The 20,597-nt window shown below is 33.2% G+C and overlaps 2 protein-coding genes and 1 non-coding gene across 3 annotated transcripts; all 3 read left to right on the top strand.

Annotated features, from left to right (window-relative positions):
• Window positions 1-279: 279 nt before the first annotated feature.
• On the top strand, window positions 280-352 carry TRNAK-UUU (transfer RNA lysine (anticodon UUU)). The gene has a single exon. It is a non-coding gene; the product is annotated as a tRNA-Lys (tRNA).
• Window positions 353-6,389: 6,037 nt separating this feature from the next.
• On the top strand, window positions 6,390-8,458 carry LOC141707110 (uncharacterized). Its single transcript, XM_074510107.1, has 4 exons — window positions 6,390-6,728; window positions 6,811-7,074; window positions 7,757-7,916; window positions 8,098-8,458. The coding sequence occupies exons 1-4, from the start codon at window positions 6,426-6,428 to the stop codon at window positions 8,274-8,276; spliced, it is 906 nt and encodes a 301-aa protein (XP_074366208.1). The 5' UTR covers window positions 6,390-6,425; the 3' UTR covers window positions 8,277-8,458.
• Window positions 8,459-15,091: 6,633 nt separating this feature from the next.
• On the top strand, window positions 15,092-16,470 carry LOC141686508 (uncharacterized). The gene is made up of 2 exons (XM_074491542.1): window positions 15,092-15,970; window positions 16,048-16,470. The coding sequence occupies exons 1-2, from the start codon at window positions 15,092-15,094 to the stop codon at window positions 16,468-16,470; spliced, it is 1,302 nt and encodes a 433-aa protein (XP_074347643.1).
• The last annotated feature ends 4,127 nt before the right edge of the window (window positions 16,471-20,597 follow it).

Below are 20,597 nucleotides of genomic sequence, written 5' to 3'. Positions count from 1 at the left end.
TATTGAATTATTAATATATCACTGGAATTACTTTAATTGCCAGTATTGCCTCGTCTTCTTCTCGCTCCTGGAAACGAATAAAAACACAAAGTTTTTTTTTCCTTTTTCATTAGTTCAATTTCTTTTAAAATAAAATTTTGGTACATATTACTCCAAAAGAAAACACAAGCTTTATTTGTTATACAAAAGCATGTGTTTTTATTTTTATGTTAACACGGAGCGGGGCATTATTAAAGCAGCTAGCGAAGTTTTATAAAAATTAAACGTTGGTTAACATCGGCCGTCTTAGCTCAGCTGGTAGAGCGCGTGACTTTTAATCCCGTGGTCGTGGGTTCGATTCCCACAGACGGCGCTTCTTTTGCTTTTGGCGCAGCCTCCCAAATTTTTAGCCATGCACAGTCATTTTATCAAAGCATAAAAACAGCTCAATGAACCTGTAACTGTAATCATTCTTTTGAATCTGCAAATTTTGAAATCTCCTTTAAATGATAATTTTGATATTTTTTACATAGGTAGTAAAACATGTCTCTTTTTAAATCAAAATAGGCCGGTCAACTAACATTGGTGGCTGCTAATTTTGCTGACCTCTCAAACACTCAACACTAACATATGGACCCCAACTCTCACATAATCAGGAAATCAAATCACATACCTACAAAAACAAACTTCCAAAAGATTATAATAATATTATAAAATTCCAATTTACATTTGCTTTGCTGATTAACAACATTTTGGCCTGCATGCCCCTTCTAGAATGACCAAAGTATCATTCCCTACTAAGACTTTTAACATTTTATACTTCAGCTTTAGCCTACTTTATTCCAACTCTTCCTCATTATATGCATCATAAATAAACACTCAAGGCTTCATGTAGTTATATCCATGTACATTATGACAATGGAACAAAACTACTCTACTTGTCTGTTGCATCAAGATCCTCCCTCAGACGATGAAGCCGAAACGCTTTCCCTTCGTGATCTTCCGATATACGGGGAAGATGATTCTGCAGAGGAGGATCCTAGCTCGTCCTCAGATGAACAAATTACTGACCATTTTGAGTTCTTTAGTGAAGAATGGAGTAGTCCAATAGCTGACAATGTTCTTTTCTGCGGTAAGCTCATTGCAAACAAGGATTACAAACAGAGTATAGGTGGAAAGCGAGGCGTCTTGCAAGGGAACTTCAACTCAAAATCATGGAAACCTTATGACAAAAAAGGTAAATGCATGAATGCAAATACTGGTTCTAGTATAAGCTATTCACAGAATTTTAATTCCGTGTCAGCGAGCAATTGTATGAGTAAAATAGGGAAATGTGAGGACAAGAACGATATGTTAGCATATAAAATTACTATCTTCAAGTCCCCTTCTAGATCAAGGTGGTATCTGTTCTTTTTTGGATCACCTAAGATTCCGACAGAGATGGAAATAAGAGATATCAGGAGACGACAACTCAAGAAATCCATGTCACAGCAGTCACTTGGCGGTGGTTCTGCAAAGATTACAAGCAGAAAGAACAAAGGGATGGGGTGGTGGAAGTTGATTCAGGCTCTAGGCTGCCATAACCACCATCATGCAGATTCTGTGATTAAGGCCTCACAGAGTTGCGCACCACTAGTTCGTGAATAATTGTTCTTACGAGCATTTTGCTTGGGGAATTTGAACTATTCTGTCAGTAATTTAGTCAAGGAATTCTGTTAGTTACCTTACCAGTATTTTGTTCCCGGGATTCTTTTATTTATTCAACTGGTTGTTCAGAATTTATTTCTTCTTCTATCGAATCCAGCAAATTTTGCACAACATTGTCCCAAAGTGTTTCTTTCATTGTAGGGCAACGGAAGGCCCTTCAGGTTACATATACAAATCTAATCTAAATTTCTCAAAGTAATAATTATGTTATGTAATTCTAAGTCTTTGTTAAATATCAAAATGGTCACTAAAGTGAAAATCTTATATTAGTTTAATTATCAAATTTAACAAAATATTATTTGAATCACTAAAATCATAATAAATATCAAACAAATACCTCAAAATATGTGCTCGAGAATTAAAATTTATTTTACAGAATTCTAAACATTTTTCTTAAATACTATTACAACTAAATAAAAAATTATGAATTCATAATATTTTAGATGATATAGTGAGATTTTTAAAAATTTATCTACTATTTAGTTTTATTTGAATAAATAAAATGACTATAAAATTACAAATAAATATTAGATAATTTTTTAAAAATCTTACTATATTATATAAAAGAATAGAATTCATACATTTGCATTTTTTTTATAGTAGCTAACCCGCAACTGCTACCATTCGGGTGCAAGGTAAACCGCATTTAAAGGACAAATTCTGACTCAGGAGGCATAATCATAAATTCTGCTCTCGTGGAATTCGAAGCTGAGACCAAAAAAATAGTTATCTCCTCTTTAACCAACCGAGTCAACCCCTGCGTGTTGCATTTTGTTGTTATAGAAGAAAAATATATAGATCTCCGTAAAATAATGTTTAATTCTCGAACACATATTTTAAGATATTTATTTGATATTTATTACAAATTTAGTGATTTAAATAATATCCTGTTAAATTTAATGATTAAATTGATATATGATATAATGACATTTTTGATACTTAACCCATGCTTAAAACAAGGTCGGGGCCTAAATAAAATTCCACCAATAATTAAAGATAAGTTATCATAGGTTTTTGGGCTTTTCAGCCCTAATTTAATTTGTTAGATCAAGGCTATGTTAAATTCAAAGGGTTTGTCTGGTATGTGTTTACCGGCAATACTAAATACTAAAATTTATAATATTTGGAATGTTTAGACCGGTGGAGTAGTTATAAATACAGGAGGGTTCACCATTATTAAGAAGTATTGGTCAATTAAAACAAGCTAAAATTATAAAAGTTTATATTTAGTGTGTCCGTATGAGCACATCACAGAAAAACCGTAAATTCAAATATGAGAAATTTGACCTGGAATCGTATTTCGACAATGTTATTGTGATAAATTATCAAGATATCCTACGTAAACGATGCCCTAACTTTAAATATAAGAAATTTAATATAAAATAATGATATTTTAACAATATTTAGTGGTTCTTTAAAATTATTATAAGGTTCCGTCAATCGTGTATTTAAGACTGTTATATAATATACTGCTCCAGGCGCGTTATATTTTAAAGATCTATTTTAAAGGAGCAGATTGAAAGATTTTTTTATATCAATCCATTATAAATTTTCGTGACTCGGAACTTTTTCTTACCCCGAAATGGAGAACTTCTCATCCGTAAAAACTTTTCCTTTCCACGAATGGAAGAACTTCTTATCCGCGAAAAATTATAACGGAACATGACCCATCACTAAAAAATCTCTCTCATGTCTCATTAAGAATAATTAGAGACACGGGTCATTTTCTAGAGTTTTTTTATGTATCATCGATTATAATGTTTGTAAAACAACTCTAACAATATTCTTATATAGGCTCTTGAGTCAAATTTTGAAAAAATGGAGATAAAATTTCTCTCCAACAAACTACATGTCCCCCTCTATAACATTAGGAGTTTCGAGTTTCGAATGCTTCCTCACTTTTATGAGTGAATATCCCCTCAACTATTATTATATTATATTTTTTTTACCCGTTATTTTATATTTAATGAATGAATATAAACATGGTAGTAAGTGTATGTTTAAAACGAAATGATTAAGAATGCCGTTAGTATGTTTACAAATAAAAAACTAAAATTTAACATATATGTTGAATACAAAATTGACCAAAATCTTGAATTTTATTTAAATAAACTATATGTACTGCTCTATATTATTACTGATTTCACTACTAACTTATAATTAACTTACTCAATTTAAAAAGATAAAAAAATACATAACTGAAGACAGAATGACTTGCAATCATAATATACAATAATGTAAAATTTATATTATTATTAATATTAAAGTTGATTTTAATGAAAAATATTAATTTTTGAAATTCAACGTATGAATGTATGAGAAAATATTAGTTTTTTATTTACATTACTGTTAACAAATTAAGATTAAGTTATATGTATGTGTGTGTTAGCATATAAATTATTGTATGTTACATCTCTTAGTAAATTATGATGATTTAAATTATTTATATGCTAAATATCTGATTTATGTACATGTATAATCATTATTAACATCTAGTGAGATAATTGATCGCTTAAATAACATGAATTTATAATTATTCAAAAATTAAAATTATGTAATAAATAAATTGTTATAATTATATATGGTATTCACATTATCACTGACAAACAATCCATATCTATTTTTTACGCAACCAGATATCAATTATGGTTGTAACATAAAAATGAATTATATATTTTTAAGACTTATTATTGATATTCATGATTTTTTTCAAGAATTCGAAAGAAAAATTATTTATATCGTTATTTAAACTGTTTTTAAGTTTGTTTCATTACGACTCTAATATTTTTTCATATAATAATTTAATAACATTTTATACTATTCTTCTAAAATTAAAAATTTCTAGCTCGATAAAGTTTTATAAATATCAGTTGAATTGGTTAATTCCTTCAAATTATTGAACAATATATGTTTTTTTTCCTTAAATAATATAAAATGCATTGAATCAAATGTTACGATATAGTATATATATTACCTTTATTTGAATAATTCAAAATATTTAAATAATTCAAAATATTTGTATAATATTATCTTGATCAATGAATATTGCTGATCTAAAAGAATTCTTTTTAAAATGTTAGTTTTTTTAAAATGAAAAATGAAAATAAATCTATTTAATATATCATCGTAGTTTTAACAAATCCAGTGAGATCTCATTTCAAATTTCAAATATTCATAAAATTGGGACAAATCCCAAAAATAATAATGCGTTATTAGTGAAGTTAGTAGTTTTAATATAAATAATCAATTGACTTGATCCGATAAAAATCTCAAACACATTAATTTATATTAACATAAGATATTAAAAAATTTCACATTATTGGTAAGATATTCTCGCCGAACTTGTAATTTAAATTTACTAAACGTAGAATGTGACCATATTTTTCGGCAGGGTCATGTAGTCAAATTTCGAGTATTTTTTGAACAACGGGCCAAGTTCTAAAATGCATTGACTCATTATAATTCGAATTTATCTAAATATATAATACCAATATAGATTATTTATATATAAGTGATTCTATTTTCAATATTTTTTAAAAAATTATATAAGTACATTTTAATTACTTTTTATAATAAAAAATATGTTAAAAGTATATGAGATATATTTTCAAATTAAAAAATAATTAATAAATAATATAATAATCCATTTATGTACTATGCCTAATTTTATATCTGGAATTTAATTCTTTAAAATTAACTGTACAAATATTCAACTAACTATTCTTTTTTTTTGCGGAATTCGAATAAGTATATTTAAAGTTAAATAAAAAATTCATCTAGCACACTTACATATTATGTGTATGATAAAAAAGTACATGTAACAATATGATGTAGTGGTAAGAGGTTGTATAATTGAATGAAATAACTTGAGTTCGATTCCCACAAACCACATTTTTTATATAAATATTAAAAACAGGGGTAATTTAGTCTTTACTGGTCATGCCTTATTTTATTATCTCCAATGATGTTGTCTTTAATTGATTTGTTGAACCAATAAGACATTGTACTTCAATGGTATTAACTATATTGGTTAGCTATATTTTAAAAATAGTATGTTATTAAAAATTTATGTTGTTATAAATATAATATATTATTTCAATATGGTAATAAATGATTAGGAAATCTTTTTACAGAATTCTTACAGGTCTGGTCTGTAGTGATTCAACAAATGTGCCATTGGAGATGATTTTTTTTGCATAATCTCTACATTTTTTATTTATAGTATGTATTAATGATTTTTAGCTAAAGATTCTATATGATTGGAGATACTCATAATAAATATGTCCTAAATCTAGAGCTGTTCGCGAAAAAATTCGAACAAACTCGAACTCGGCTTGTTAAGACTCGGTTCGTTAAGAACTCGAGTTCGAACTCGAACACAAAAAAAGTATTCGTTAAGAAAACGAGCTCGAGCCGAGTTTGTTTTGACAATTTTTTGTTCCATAAAAATTCGTCTTCGGCTCGTAGTTATATAGCTCGAGCACAAATTTTTGTTCGATAAGAAAGTTCGGCTCTGCTCGGTCCGTCAGGAAAAAAAGTAAAGCCTAATTCGGTTCGGTCAAAACTCGATTCGATTTGGTTCCCGAACAACCCTACCTAAATCACTAGGATTTATTATTTTATAATATTTACGTATAAGAAAGAAGCTGCTGAGGACATTTATATGAATCCCATTCCCAAGTCAAAATACATGCAGGGCTGTCTCACAATTTTACAAATGATAACAACATACTGTATTCATGACCACACAAAACAAAGAACTACTCCACTTTCCTATCCCACAAAAGTACCTCCTCCCTGCAAAAGAAATCAAGAACAGGAACATGGCAGCCACGCTCAGCCTAGTAAAACTCCCACCACAGCTTCAACCATTGAAAAATAATGATAATAACATCACCAAAAACACCATCAAGCTTCTCCTTTCCAAACACTCATCTTCTCAGCAAGCTCCACTCCTCAGCACTCACTCTATTATTCCCCACTTAAAATCTATATCTCTTCCTCTCTCTGCAATCACATTACCCTTCTTATTAGATTCAAAGGCAAGAGCATAATATTTTCTTGATTGTTTCTTTTGATTTTGATTTTTGGGTTACAATAATTTGAGTAGTTTTGATGAAACAGGATGCATTGGCTGCTGGCGGGGAGTTTGGATTACTGGAAGGAAGATCACTTGCTTTGATTCACCCCATTGTGATGGGTGCTTTGTTTGCATATACATTATATGCTGGTTATTTGGGTTGGCAATGGCGTCGAGTTCGGACTATTCAGAATGAGATTACTGAGTTGAAGAAGGAAGTTAAGCCTGTTCCTGTTACACCTGATGGTACCCCATCACAGCCTCTTAAACCTTCACCTGTTGAATCCAAAATTCAGCAGCTCACTGAGGTGGCCTTACTCTCTCCTTTCATGTATTATTACATTTTTTCGTGTCTTTTTTAGTAGCGGAACCAGGATTGCAAAACAGTCAGAGCTAAAATGCCAATATTTTGATGCTAGCCGGGGATTAACAAAAAATGTACTAATTTTTTTGCTTAGTCGGGGCTTCAGCCTAAGTTTCCACCCAACTGCAATGGTAATATATAATTAATCTCTAGCAGAGCAAATACTTGTCGAGTAACGAGGATCATATATTTAACACTCCCCTCATTCGAAAGCCCATTTATGTGTCGAAGAGTGGAACACGGGCGCCCATCTTTGGGGCATTAATTGTCTTTCATGTCCAGAATAAATTGTGATAATGTTGGGGGTGGTTCGGAATCGAACCTTAATCCTTTTGCCAAACTCAGTCAAATCTTAATGTGTTAGAGGAAGATCGCAATAGAGGATCGTATATTTAACAATATTTGCCTATTCAAACATTAGCAAGCCTGAAGCATATACTTAGGAGTGTATATATCATTAGTGTACTATTAGTGTACACTCCACGAAATGGTTCTCAATTGAGACCAAGATTGTCAAAAGACTGAAAATCTCTGGACATTTGATGAAAGTTTTATATTGTACAATGGTAACCGATCTTGTAAGCTGATTTTCTGTTATCTGAGCTATCTACTTTTACTTAAACTAGGAGCGCAAGGAATTAATTAAAGGATCATATAGAGACAAACACTTCAATGCTGGTTCAATTCTTCTTGCATTTGGAGTTTTCGAGTCAATCGGTGGAGGAGTCAACACCTGGCTAAGGACAGGAAAGCTATTTCCAGGGCCTCATCTTTTTGCAGGGGCAGGTAAACCGTGACTTCCATTTAAAATCAATATGCTAAGCTCCGATTTACTTGCTTCTAGTAGTAACAGTTAACCATTTCAAGCTTATCTTTGAATCTTTACCTGTGATTGTTAGATTTGTTTTACGTTTTGCATTTGTCTGTGTCAGTCCTAACTTTGCTGGCATTTGTGTTCCTGGAACAGCAATAACAGTGTTGTGGGCAGCTGCGGCAGCTCTTGTGCCTCCTATGCAAAAAGGAAATGAGACTGCAAGAAGTCTTCACATTGCACTAAATGCAGTCAATGTGCTACTCTTTGTATGGCAGATCCCCACAGGACTTGATATAGTTTTGAAAGTGTTCGAATTCACTAAATGGCCTTGATCTTTCAAGCGTTATCTCTTTCTTCTCTGATCAGCTTTCAACGAATCTACAAATTTAGTTCTTTAACATTCCTTCTGTTGTTCTTTTATGATTATGTAGTGTGCATGATATAACTACATAAGATTAAAGAGATATTGTCATATACATACCGGTGTAAATCAAAAGTTTAATGATGTTCTTTACTCTGATGTGCTTCATACCTATTATGATGAACCATTCTACTTTCAGTCTGTTGTCTAATCATTTAATATGTGCATTGTCATTTTGTCTGGTTGCTTATGTTGATAGAAACTGAATGAGGAAAAAACCCACACTATCAGTTGGGTACTTGGGTGCATTTCATTATCTACTTGTCTTAAAAAACTAAACTTAAACAAACTGAGACTCATCTACAATATAATCTGCATAAACTGAAGCTTGCACTCGGGCAATGGTTTATCTTATCATTTCCCCGCAAATTGATGGGTTCACAGGGTCGAACAGCCAATTTGTCACGAAGAAGTTTGAAACTTGCAGCGGTAGGCCTTTGGTAAATATATATGCTTGTTGAGCTTGACTAGGAGGAACAACAACAATTTGAATTTCTTTTGATGTAGGGTAATGGAAGGGCCTTTAGGTTTTATAGAGATCTAGATTTCTCAAAGAAATAAAGTTATGTGATTCCAGATCTTTGCACTAGCAGAGTACTTAAAAAAGTGTAGGGGAACTATGAGCAGTAGGGTAAAGTCTTAGCAGTAGAGGCAATGAACTCCACAGATCCATATGTCGCGCCAAAAATATAATTTCACCAAAAATTTATAGGAAAGTTATCGTATGTTTCAGGCTTTCAGCCAGCAATTAAACTTCTTAGGACAACATTGTAAAGATTGGAGACCGGCCTATCAAATTAAAAAAATTGCAATAACTTTGTCATCATGTTCTCCAGCCATGACAAGGTTTATTTTTTATATTTTTCGGGGCTAAAATCAAAATGCAGTAACGAAACGCTTAGAGCTTGGCGAGGCATCCCGAAAGGGATAAAAGGACAGACCTTTAACATTTCAAACACATTACACAAGAAGGAAATAGGCATGCAGCTCAACAGATAACAAAGGAAGAGATGAAGTGAAAAAGAAATGATTGAGAATCATTTTTCCTTTTCAGATTCTTTATATGCCCTTCAGGTTCCAAGATCCAGCGTTACATAGAGTAATACATTACTGCTCAAAACATTGCATACTTTTACATATTGAAAAATGGAGAAATTCGGAAAATTGTGGAAGAAATAAAGGGCCTATTTGGCAAATCTTATAAGTCAGCTTATTAATTTATAAGCCCGTAACAGCTTATTGACGAATATTTGTCGACCCAACTTATAAGTTGAATTTACAACTTATAAGCTGATAAGTTGAATGTTAGTAACGACGTACTTTTTCTCAACTTATTTTTTATTTTTCATTTTTTTTATCAATTTTAGTTTTAAAATATATTTTTTAAAATGTTAATCAAATTTAAAATATAAGAATTAAGATAATTATATTTAAAAATTATTTATTTTAGTTCATTTAAATAAAAAAATTATGACTTATAAGTTAAATTATCCAAACACTTGTATAACTTCTGAGCATTTATCAACTTATTATTTATCAGTCACTTATTCGATTTATGTCATAAATTACTTATTTTCAGATTTCCCAAACGGACACGAAATTAGAGACGATTGAAGGAACCTTGAATGAGTTAGCATTATAGTCCTTTAATTTGTTTCCTTTTAAATTTGATGTCATGAATCAGTGAATTTGTTTTAATGTTTTAATGTTTTTGGCTGATAGATTTATGTTTTCGTAGATTATTATACCTGGAACTAGTCTTGTGTTAATAAAATCATATTTACTGCATTCTTATTGTGGAAACTACCATTTTTTTTTGCCACAAGAGAAAACGACTTTCATTAGCTTCTTAAATCACTCATCAGTACATCATAAAAGTCGGAAAGGACATCCCCGCTCTCCACTTACGTTCAGCTATAGAACAGTTATATCTCGCTAAGAAGTGAGATACCCTATTCGCTGAGCGTTTAATAAATCTAATAAGCACATTACTTGCTTTTAAACTTAACAATAACGAGCGACACTCTTCTATTACTCTACCCCAATAAGATAGACTAGATATGGAAGAGCGAATTGCCTGCACCACCTGCATATAGTCAGTTTCCACCTCCACATTGCAGTACCCACCATCCTTAATCCAACTCAAGGCCTCTTTGACTCCTACAGCCTCAGCTAGTTCAGGAGTTACCATTCCCTGTTTGCAGTTAGATTGTGCTTCAATAAGTTTCCCAGAATGATCCCTGGCTACAAATGCATAGCTATACCGATTAGAATGCTCGAAAATTGCAGCGCCAGTATTCACCTTAACTCTGTTTAACTGAGGTTTTCGCCACAGTTCCTGACCATCATCCTGGGTCATATACCCCAGGAAATTATCAAATGACTTGTCTTGAACTTGTCTCCATTGGTCAAGGACAGTCCTAGTTGACTCTACTACTTCCTTTACTTCTAAGCTTTGCTGATTCCAGACTAGGTCATTGCGATTCTTCCACACCATCCAACAGATCATGGCAAAATCAATAATCTCTTTGCTTCTATGCTGCTGAAAGACCATGCTAAACCACTTTGAAAATGTTTGGAACATACCATCAACAGACGTTAGTCCCGACATACTCCAACAATTCACTGCATAAGAACAATTAACCGGCATATGAAGGATTGACTCAGTTTCATTTTGACAGACATGACAATACATATCAACGTCTATTCTTTTACATCTGAGATTGTCCTTGGTTGGTAAGCATCCATTAATAGCACGCCACATAAAATGTTTTACCTTAGGAGGAAATTTTAAATCCCACAATTGGCGCCAGAAACCAAAATTATCAGTTTGCACATCTCCAGAGTTCAAGCTCAAAGAGTTATATGCACTTTTTGACTGTGTAATTCCCCATCTTCTCATATTTCCAATACCAGGTGTCCTCCTCTTCTGTATTAATAGGTATGGATAGGATCAGCATAGCATCTCTTTCATAAAAAACATCCAGAATATGGTCACGATCCCACTGGTTCTCAGAAAGCAGACACTGTCACATTGTGTAGAGCTTCACTCCTGGTATGAATATACGGATCATTAATGTCTAGGAGCCATGGTACATTAAGCACCGAGACACTATTACCCATGCCAACTCTACACACACAACCTTGTTTCAATAATGACTGTGCTTCAATAATGCTGCGCCATACGTAACTTGGATTGTTTCCAACTTTAGCTGATAAAAAAGATCCATCCTGAAAGTAACGTGCTTTATATATTTTACTAACAAGCAATTCAGGATTATTAATCATTCGCCATCATTGCTTTCCTAACAAAGCCACATTAAAGTCCCGAATAAATCCAAGCCCTCCTTGACTCTTCTTCTTGCACATATTCCTCCAATTCATCCAATAAATAGATCTGTTCTTCCTCAGATTTGACTGCCACCAGTACTTGCACATTATACGCTCTAAATCTTGACAAACTTTAACTGGTAAAAGGAAAACACTCATCGTATAATTAGGAAGGATTGAGCCACCGTTTTAAGTAAGACCTCTTTCCCTCCTTTTTTGATAAGGTACGCTTATCCCAACTCTGAACCTTTTCTGAGATTTTGTTTTTTTTTATATCCAAATACTACAGACTTTTTTCCTGTGTATGATACTCGGGAGGCCCAAATATAAACTCTGATCCCCTGCCTCACTAAACCTAAGCTGCTGCAGTAAACTGAATCTCACCTCCTCATGTGTATTTTTGCTAAAAATGACTGACGACTTGTACACATTAATCTGCTGTCCGGAAGCTCTTTCAAACATCTTTAACATTTCAATAACATTTGAAGCATTATGTATAATACCTCATATTTTATTTGGTGTGCAATAACTTAGTAAATATTTATTAATTGATTTTAGAATTCAAATTTATGGATAATGTTTTATGTAGATAATAGGCTGTTAAAAATTTAAATTTTGTAAGCTATCTTTTAGTTGTTTAAAATTTGAATATGAGTCAAATCGGGTGATAGTTTAATAGTTTGTTGAGCTACTTATTTATAAAAAAAAACTCATCGTAAAGCGACAACTAACAAAATGGAAAAATAGTTGTATTATATAACTTATAAGTGAGATAGAAGAGTTGGTGCAGAAGCTTTGGATCTACATGTGAAGGTCAGAGTAGAGCTAACTGCAGTGTCAGTGTTAAAATATTGAGTTATTAAAGATTAAGAGAAGGAGAAATAGATTTTTGGGTTATTAAAGATCAAAAGGAGGAGAAAGATAGCTAGGTCGGCCAAAACTTTCAGAGAAGTGTACATCTTGAGGAAGTTTATTTAAAATTTAATTATGTAATTTAAGATGATTACTATTTATATTGTATACTAATATTAGTGATTTTATTTTCAGGTTTATAACTATTTGTACACATTTTTTACATATTATATCAGGCTCTAAATTCAGGTAAGTTTTATCAAATTATTATATTATTTGTTTATGTGTTTATATATTGTGTTAGGTTATTGTTTAATGCATGTTTAATTGATTTAATTGATTAATTGTTATTTGTACTGGCTACAAGATGTTTAATTAGTAGTATTCTAATTAGTCATGTTCCCTGTTGTTTTTATTTTCAATTTTTATGTCATTAAGTTGGTTTAAGAAATTATATAATTCTCAGGTTTTTTACATTTTATTAAGTGGATGATATGGTACATTTTAATATTGTTAGTGTCTGGCTAGTTTTGTTAATTATTATTTACTAGTTATGTGTGTGATTTGTTCACAATATTATCATGTTATATTATGCTAGTTTGTTTATATGTAAAAATATTTGTAAAATAAAATCTATTTTCACAAGATTTAGTTTATTGAGATTTATTAAAAATTGACAAAATATGTATTTGTGGGACTAATGATATGTATGGTATTTTATTTTACAGGAGATATGTAGTCAAAGTATTTTGTTAATTAAGTTAAGTAATTAACAATTTGTTGTTTGTTTATCTAAAATTATAAATTGTTTAGATTTGTTAATCATATTACATTATTATATTTTCCCCATGCATAATATATTTGAAACATTAGTCTCATTATTTTTTTATAACCAATATGTTATTAATTATAGTATCTAATAATTGGTCATAATAATTTAAATTTTGTAAGTATTGTGTAGTATTAATGTGCCGGAGGTGGATTTGATAAATCTTGTCAGTATGTGTTGCTAAACAGAAATTATAAATGCTATATTTATTTTTATCATTTTCTTAAATTGTTGTTACGATTTAATGTGTCAAATGAATGTATAATTTAAGTTTGTCTACTTTATAAAATTATATACTTAAAGATTTATACATTATTTTTATAAATTAATAAAATATCTTTTATATTTTTATAAAGCTTGTAAATTATTCAGATTATTTGTTAGTTATATATTTATACTACTCTAGCTTGAGATGGTGATCATCTATATTAGTTGTGGTAGCGGTATAAAATATTATAATTTTGTTAGCTTTACTTTTTAGTGGGTTTTAGAGTTTGGCGTTTATAAATTATATTTCTGTTGATATTATAGATTGATTTGGAGGTTTATTTGGAGCTAGTTGTGTGAGCATTATTGAATATTTTAGACTCATTCCAGGTACGAGTATCTTTCATTCTCTCTTCATTTAAAATATATTTTCTTCCCCTGTACTTATTGTCCCATCATATTTATCTTATCAAATTATATTTTGTTAAGTGTATATGTACACTTGTTAATTTTTGCTCAGCCATCTTTGATCCATGTTGTTGCTTAACCACTTTTGATCTATGTTGCCTATCAATATACTTGATTTGTCACATGCAACTTTTATTTTCAATATTATTGGAAACACTTTATAACCATTTGTTATGGGCTCTTAAACTTATCTGTGTGGGTAAATCACAGACGAGGCACATGGAGTTTTTGCAGTCTTTGGTGCTCTCGGCACTAACTCGTATCAGTGCTGTGAGTATACGAGCATGTCTCTGGGGTATGAGGCATGATTAAGATCATGATCATTTTGTTTGTTTGGGAAATGTTTTATACATTTCATTTTATCCTTCTTGTGGATAACCGGAGAAGGAACTGTTTGCACTGTGCTTTGCTTGGTGTTTACTAGAGAGCAGAGGTTTTATAAGATGCCCTTATTAGTACCCACCTTACTTGTTCTCAGCCATTTCTTTGATTTTGTTTGGATTAGTTGGTTCCTTGCTTCTAAATAATTACTGTCATATTACTCATCTTCTTGGCTAATTATTAAAATCAAATATATTCTTTTGCTTTACCTTTTAATGATATATTCGTACTGGGCATTTGGCTCACTCGTATTTATTTCTTTCCACAGGTAGTCGGGGGTAAAGCGGGGGTGTGATGAGTGCTGCCCAGATTTTAGCTTGTTATCTAGTTGAAAATAAAGTCAAGGACATGTTTTATTCCATATTATTTTGGATCTTGTTAGAGAACTTTATTTTGAAGATTTAGAACTTTTATTAGTTATATAAATTATGTTTAGCTTGTTTTGCTTTCATTAATAAATAAGACTTATCTTGTGTAGCATCTACTTGTTTAAGTGGGGTGTTACAACGTTGGTATTCAGAGCTTAGGTTATAGTTTCTGTAGACTGTCCTTTAGGATTTGACCTGTGAGTTTTGGGTTGACTCCATACGGGTAGATTTAAGATTTTGGATATGATTTTGTGATATATGTATTTGTGCACTCATAAAATTTTATGCAGGATGGCAAGAGGTAGCAGTAGTCGAAATACTGGGGGGAATGATAATCAGCAGATTGTTATGGATAGGAGTACTTTTCTGGAGATGTTGCGGGAAGTTCAACGTGGACAGAATCCCACTGCTAACGGGCAAGATCGAGGTGGTCAAACTATGTTTGATCATTTTATGAAGCAAAGACCCAATTATTTTAAGGAGGCCAAGACTCCCATGGATGTTGAAGTTTGGATAGATCACATGGAGAAAATTTTCAGGGTCTTGGAGTGTTCAGAGGTGGAAAATGCTCGATTTGCTACTTATCGTCTTGAGGGGGATGCTAATACTTGGTGGAAGTCTGTGGTAGCGTCGCATGCACCTGGCTATGAAAATACTCTTACTTGGAAGGTATTCAAAACTCAGTTTGACCAGAGGTATTTTCCAGCCAGCATACGTGATGAATATGTAAGGGAGTATCAGAGTATTACTCAGAGAGATGATAAGTCGGTGGCAGACTTTCAAGTCAGATTTCAGAGGTTAGCTGGTTATGCAAGATCTGTGGCTGAGTCAGAAGTGGATAAAATCATGAAGTTTAAGTGGGCATTGAAGAATTCCATCTGCAACCATATCATCTCTAACCGCTATACATCTATGGACACCTTGGTTGACAGTGCCAGAGATCAAGAGCTTCATCAGGCTGACTTTCTCAAGAAACGAGACGTGCAAAATCAGAAAAGAAAAAGAGAAGATGAACGTCAACATGGATTTCATAAAAATGGTGGTTCTTCAGGTGGATTCAAACCAAATGATCAGAGGTATAATACTCGTAATTTTCAGCAAAAGAATGGAAATCAAGGAAATGAGCAAAAGAGGCCTTTCAACCAAACTGGAAATAAGGAAGCATCTAATGTGAACATTGTGGAAAGATGCATGGAGGAAGCACTTGCTATTGGGCTACTAGAGCATGCTTCAATTGTGGAAAGAAGGGTCACACTATTCGAGACTGTCAGATGCCACCAAAGAAGCCTTGGGATCGTAAGGATCAGGGAGAGAAAAGCAACCAGAAGACTTCCGGTCGTGTGTTTTCCATCACTGCAAAAGATGCTGCAAGTACTCCAGGTACCATTTCAGGATCACTTTCTGTCGGTAATGGAAATGCTATAGTCTTATTTGATACTGGAGCTACACATTCATTTGTCTCTACATCTTATTCTAAACACTTAGATATTGCATATACTGCACTTATATCGGATTTTTCTGTTGGCACTCCTATGGGTGTAACTATACTTGTAAATTCTCAGTATCTTGATTGTGTAGTTAAAGTAGACGATAGAGAACTACTTGTAGATCTCTTACCTATTCAGATGAGGGACTTTGATATCATACTGGGGATGGATTGGCTGGAGTGACACAAAGCTACAATTGATTGTCCAGGATAAAGAATAATTTTTGGCGACTCCAATTCGCCCGAGTTCGTGTTTCAGGGTTCTAAGCCTAGTGGTTGTGGAAAATTCATTTCGGCCATCAAGGCTAAGAAGATGATTGCTCATGGATGTGAAGGATTTTTGGTTCATGTGATTGACACGTCCAAGGTGCAGCCAGACTTAGAAGATGTTCTTGTTGTTCGTGAGTTTTCAGATGTATTTCCCGACGATTTGGAGGGTCTTCCTCCAGAAAGAGAGGTGGAATTTTCTATCGATTTGTTACCAGATGCACAACCTATTTCTAAGGCACCTTATAGAATGGCTCCGTTAGAGCTACAAGAGCTGAAAGAACAGCTGGAGGAGTTACTTGATAAGGGTTTTATTAGACCCAATGTTTCGCCTTTGGGAGCACCAGTTCTATTTGTGAAGAAGAAGGATGGTTCGATGAGACTCTGTATTGATTATCGAGAGTTGAACCGAATCACAGTGAAGAATAGATATCCATTACCAAGGATCGATGACTTATTTGATCAGCTTCAAAGAGCAAAATACTTTTCGAAGATTGATCTACGGTCAGGTTACCGTCAACTAAGAGTGAAGGCAAGTGATATTCCGAAGACAGCATTCAGGACTCGTTACGGACACTACGAGTTTCTTGTTATGTCTTTTGGATTGACAAATGCACCTGCAGTTTTCATGGGCCTATTGAACAGGGTATTCAAGGATTTTTTGGACAAGTTTGTGATTGTGTTTATTGATGATATATTGGTGTATTCAACGTCAAGGGAGGAACATGAAGAGCATTTTCGAATTGTGTTGGAAACACTACGGAATAACAAATTGTATGCAAAATACAAGAAGTGTGAATTTTGGCTTGATCAAGTTGCATTTTTGGGACATATTGTATCAGCAGATGGAATTAAGGTGGATCCAGCCAAGGTTGAGGCTATTACCAATTGGCCAAAACCTAGCACTGCGACGGAAGTGAGGAGTTTCTTGGGACTCGCGGGCTACTATCGCCGATTTGTAGAAGGCTTTTCGACAATTGCGATGCCATTGACGCAGTTGACTCGAAAAAGCAACAAGTTCATATGGACCGATGAGTGTGAGACTAGTTTTCAAGAATTGAAGAAGAGACTTGTGACATCACCAGTATTGACACTACCATCAGGATTGGGAGGCTATGTGATTTAGAGCGATGCTTCGAAGAAGGGACTTGGCTTTGTATTGACGCAACATGGAAATGTGATTGCCTACGCTTCAAGAAAATTAAAGCCTCACGAGGTGAATTATCCGACACATGACTTAGAGCTTGCAGCCGTCATTTTTGCATTGAAGATATGGAGACACTATTTGTATGGTGATAAGTGTGAGATCTTTACTGACCACAAGAGTTTGAAGTACATATTCACGCAGAAGGAGCTTAATATGAGGCAAAGACGATGGATTGAATTATTGAAAGACTATGATGTGAGCATTCAGTATCATCCCGGCAAGGCTAATAAGGTTGCAGATGCTTTAAGCTGGAAAGATTTTGGTAATTTGGCCGCTTTGGTGACGCAACAACAACCACTTCAACGTGAGATTGAGAAATTTGGTTTGGAGTTTTATCAGCAGAATACAGTTGGTATGGTAGCAAGTTTGCATGTCGAGCCTAGTCTTATCACTAGGATTAAGGCAGCTCAGGATGGAGATGGAGAATTATGGTCTTTTGTCCAGAATATTGATCCTGAAAAGCAACCAGGATTTCATTTTGATGATCATGGCATTCTATGAATATATAATCGTCTATGTGTGCCTGCTAACAAGGAACTCAGGGAGGAATTGATGGAAGAGGCTCATAGATCACCATTTTCTATTCATCCAGGTGAGACAAAGATGTATCGAGATTTAAAGGAACACTTTTGGTGGAGCGGCATGAAACGAGATATTGCCGATTTTTTTTCGAAGTGTTTAACTTGTCAACAGGTGAAGATTGAGCACCAGAGGCCAAGTGGCTTATTACAATCATTGGAGTTACCTTCTTGGAAGTGGGAGAATATTTGCATGGATTTTGTCATATAACTGCCTAAGACTTTTAAGAAACATGATGCAATATGGGTGATTGTAGACAGACTCACTAAATCTGCTCACTTTTTGGCAATCCGTGAGAACATGAACTTGGAGAGCTTAGCGCTATTATACATGAATGAGATTGTTAGACTACACAGGATTCCAGTTTCGATTGTGTCCGACAGAGATCCCAGATTCACTTCAAGATATTGGAAAAGATTTCAAAAGGCATGGGGCACCAAGTTGAACTATAGCACAGCTTTTCATCCACAGTCGGATGGGCAGTCAGAGAGGACAATTCAGACCTTGGAGGACATGTTGCGAGCATGTGCATTAGAGTGGTATGGAAATTGGGATGATTATTTGCCTTTGGTTGAATTTGCTTATAATAACAGTTGGCAGAGCAGCATTGGTATGGCTCCTTTTGAGGCACTATATGGGCGCAAGTGTAGAACACCTATTTATTGGAATGAAGTAGGAGAGAAGCTTTTAGAAGGTCCCGATCTAGTCCAAGTCACTACAGATAAGGTAGCAGTTGCTCGAGAAAGACTTGAACAAGCTCGATCTAGGCAGAAGAGTTATGCTGCTAAGGGTAGGCGAGAATATGAATTTAAAGTAGGAGACAAGGTCTTCCTTAAGGTATCTCCTCAGAGAGGCATTCAGCGATTTGGTCAGAAGGGTAAGCTAAGTCCGAGGTATATAGGACCTTTTGAGATTCTTGAGAGGGTTGGAGCTGTGGCATATAGAGTTGCTTTACCGCCACAATTGTCACGGGTGCACAATGTCTTTCATGCATCGGTTATGAGAAAGTATGTATATCATCCTAATCACGTTGTTCAGTATCCCTTAGATGCATTTCGTGAAGATTTATCTTGTGAAGAAGAAGCTGAAGCTATATTGGCGAGGGAGGAGAGAGTGTTGCGCAAGAACACGATCCCTTTTGTTAAAGTTTTATGAAAAAATCATGATGTTCGGGAAGCTACTTGGAAAACCGAGGATTCAGTTCACGCAAGATATCCGTACCTCTTCGAATCAGGTACTTCACGAGAATTTCGAGGACGAAATTATTTTAAGGAGGGAAAAATATAATACCCCATATTTTATTTGGTACATTGTTGGTGCAATAACTTAGTAAATATTTATTAATTAATTTTAGAATTCAAAATTATGGATAATGTTTTATGTAGATAATAGGGTGTTAAAAATTTGAATTTTGTAAGCTATCTTTTAGTTGTTTAAAATTTGAATATGAGTCAAATCGGGTGATATTTTAATAGTTTGTTGAGCTACTTATTATATAAACAGAGTCACCCTGTTAGTGCTTTCACACAAAAAAAACTCATCTTAGAGCGACAGCTAACAAAATGGAAAAATAGTTGTATTATATAACTTATGAGTGAGATAGAAGAGTTGGTGCATAAGAAAGGAAGCTTTGTATCTACATGTGCAAGAAGGTCAGAGAAGAGCTAACTGGAGTGTCACTGTTAAAATATTGGGTTATTAAAAATTAAGAGAAAGAGAAATAGATTTTTGGGTTATTAAAGATCAAAAGGAGGAGAAAGATAGCTAGGTCGGCCAAAATTTTCAGAGAAGTGTACATCTTGAGGAGGTTTATTTAAAATTTAATTATGTAATTTAAGATGATTACTATTTATATTGTATACTAATATTAGTCATTTTATTTTCAGGTTTATAACTATTTGTACACAATTTTTACATATTATATCAGGCTCTAAATTCAGGTAAGTTTTATCAAATTATTATATTATTTGTTTATGTGTTTATATATTGTGTTAGGTTATTGTTTAATGCATGTTTAATTGATTTAATTGATTAATTGTTATTTGTACTGGCTACAAGATGTTTAATTAGTAGTATTCTAATTAGTCATGTTCCCTGTTGTTTTTATTTTTAATTTTTATGTCATAAGTTGGTTTAAGAAATTATATGATTATCAGGTTTTTTACATTTTATTAAGTGGATGATATGGTACATTTTAATATTGTTAGTGTCTAGCTAGTTTTGTTAATTATTATTTACTAGTTATGTGTGTGAGTTGT

This window comes from Apium graveolens, chromosome 2 (genome assembly GCF_009905375.1).
Source record: "Apium graveolens cultivar Ventura chromosome 2, ASM990537v1, whole genome shotgun sequence".
Taxonomy (NCBI): Eukaryota; Viridiplantae; Streptophyta; class Magnoliopsida; order Apiales; family Apiaceae; genus Apium; species Apium graveolens.
The sequence above is the reverse complement of the archived record's forward strand: the minus strand, read 5'-3'. Positions and strand labels throughout refer to the sequence as shown.

Excerpts from the sequence above, each read along its gene's own strand:
- LOC141686508 (XM_074491542.1), top strand. The coding sequence starts at position 15,092 with ATGGCAAGAGGTAGCAGTAGTCGAAATACTGGGGGGAATGATAATCAG. Across the intron at positions 15,971-16,047 it reads GAAATAAGGAAGCATCTAAT|GGTCACACTATTCGAGACTG; the intron begins GTGAACATTGTG and ends TGTGGAAAGAAG.
- LOC141707110 (XM_074510107.1), top strand. The coding sequence starts at position 6,426 with ATGACCACACAAAACAAAGAACTACTCCACTTTCCTATCCCACAAAAG. Across the intron at positions 6,729-6,810 it reads CCTTCTTATTAGATTCAAAG|GATGCATTGGCTGCTGGCGG; the intron begins GCAAGAGCATAA and ends TTGATGAAACAG. Across the intron at positions 7,917-8,097 it reads TCATCTTTTTGCAGGGGCAG|CAATAACAGTGTTGTGGGCA; the intron begins GTAAACCGTGAC and ends TTCCTGGAACAG.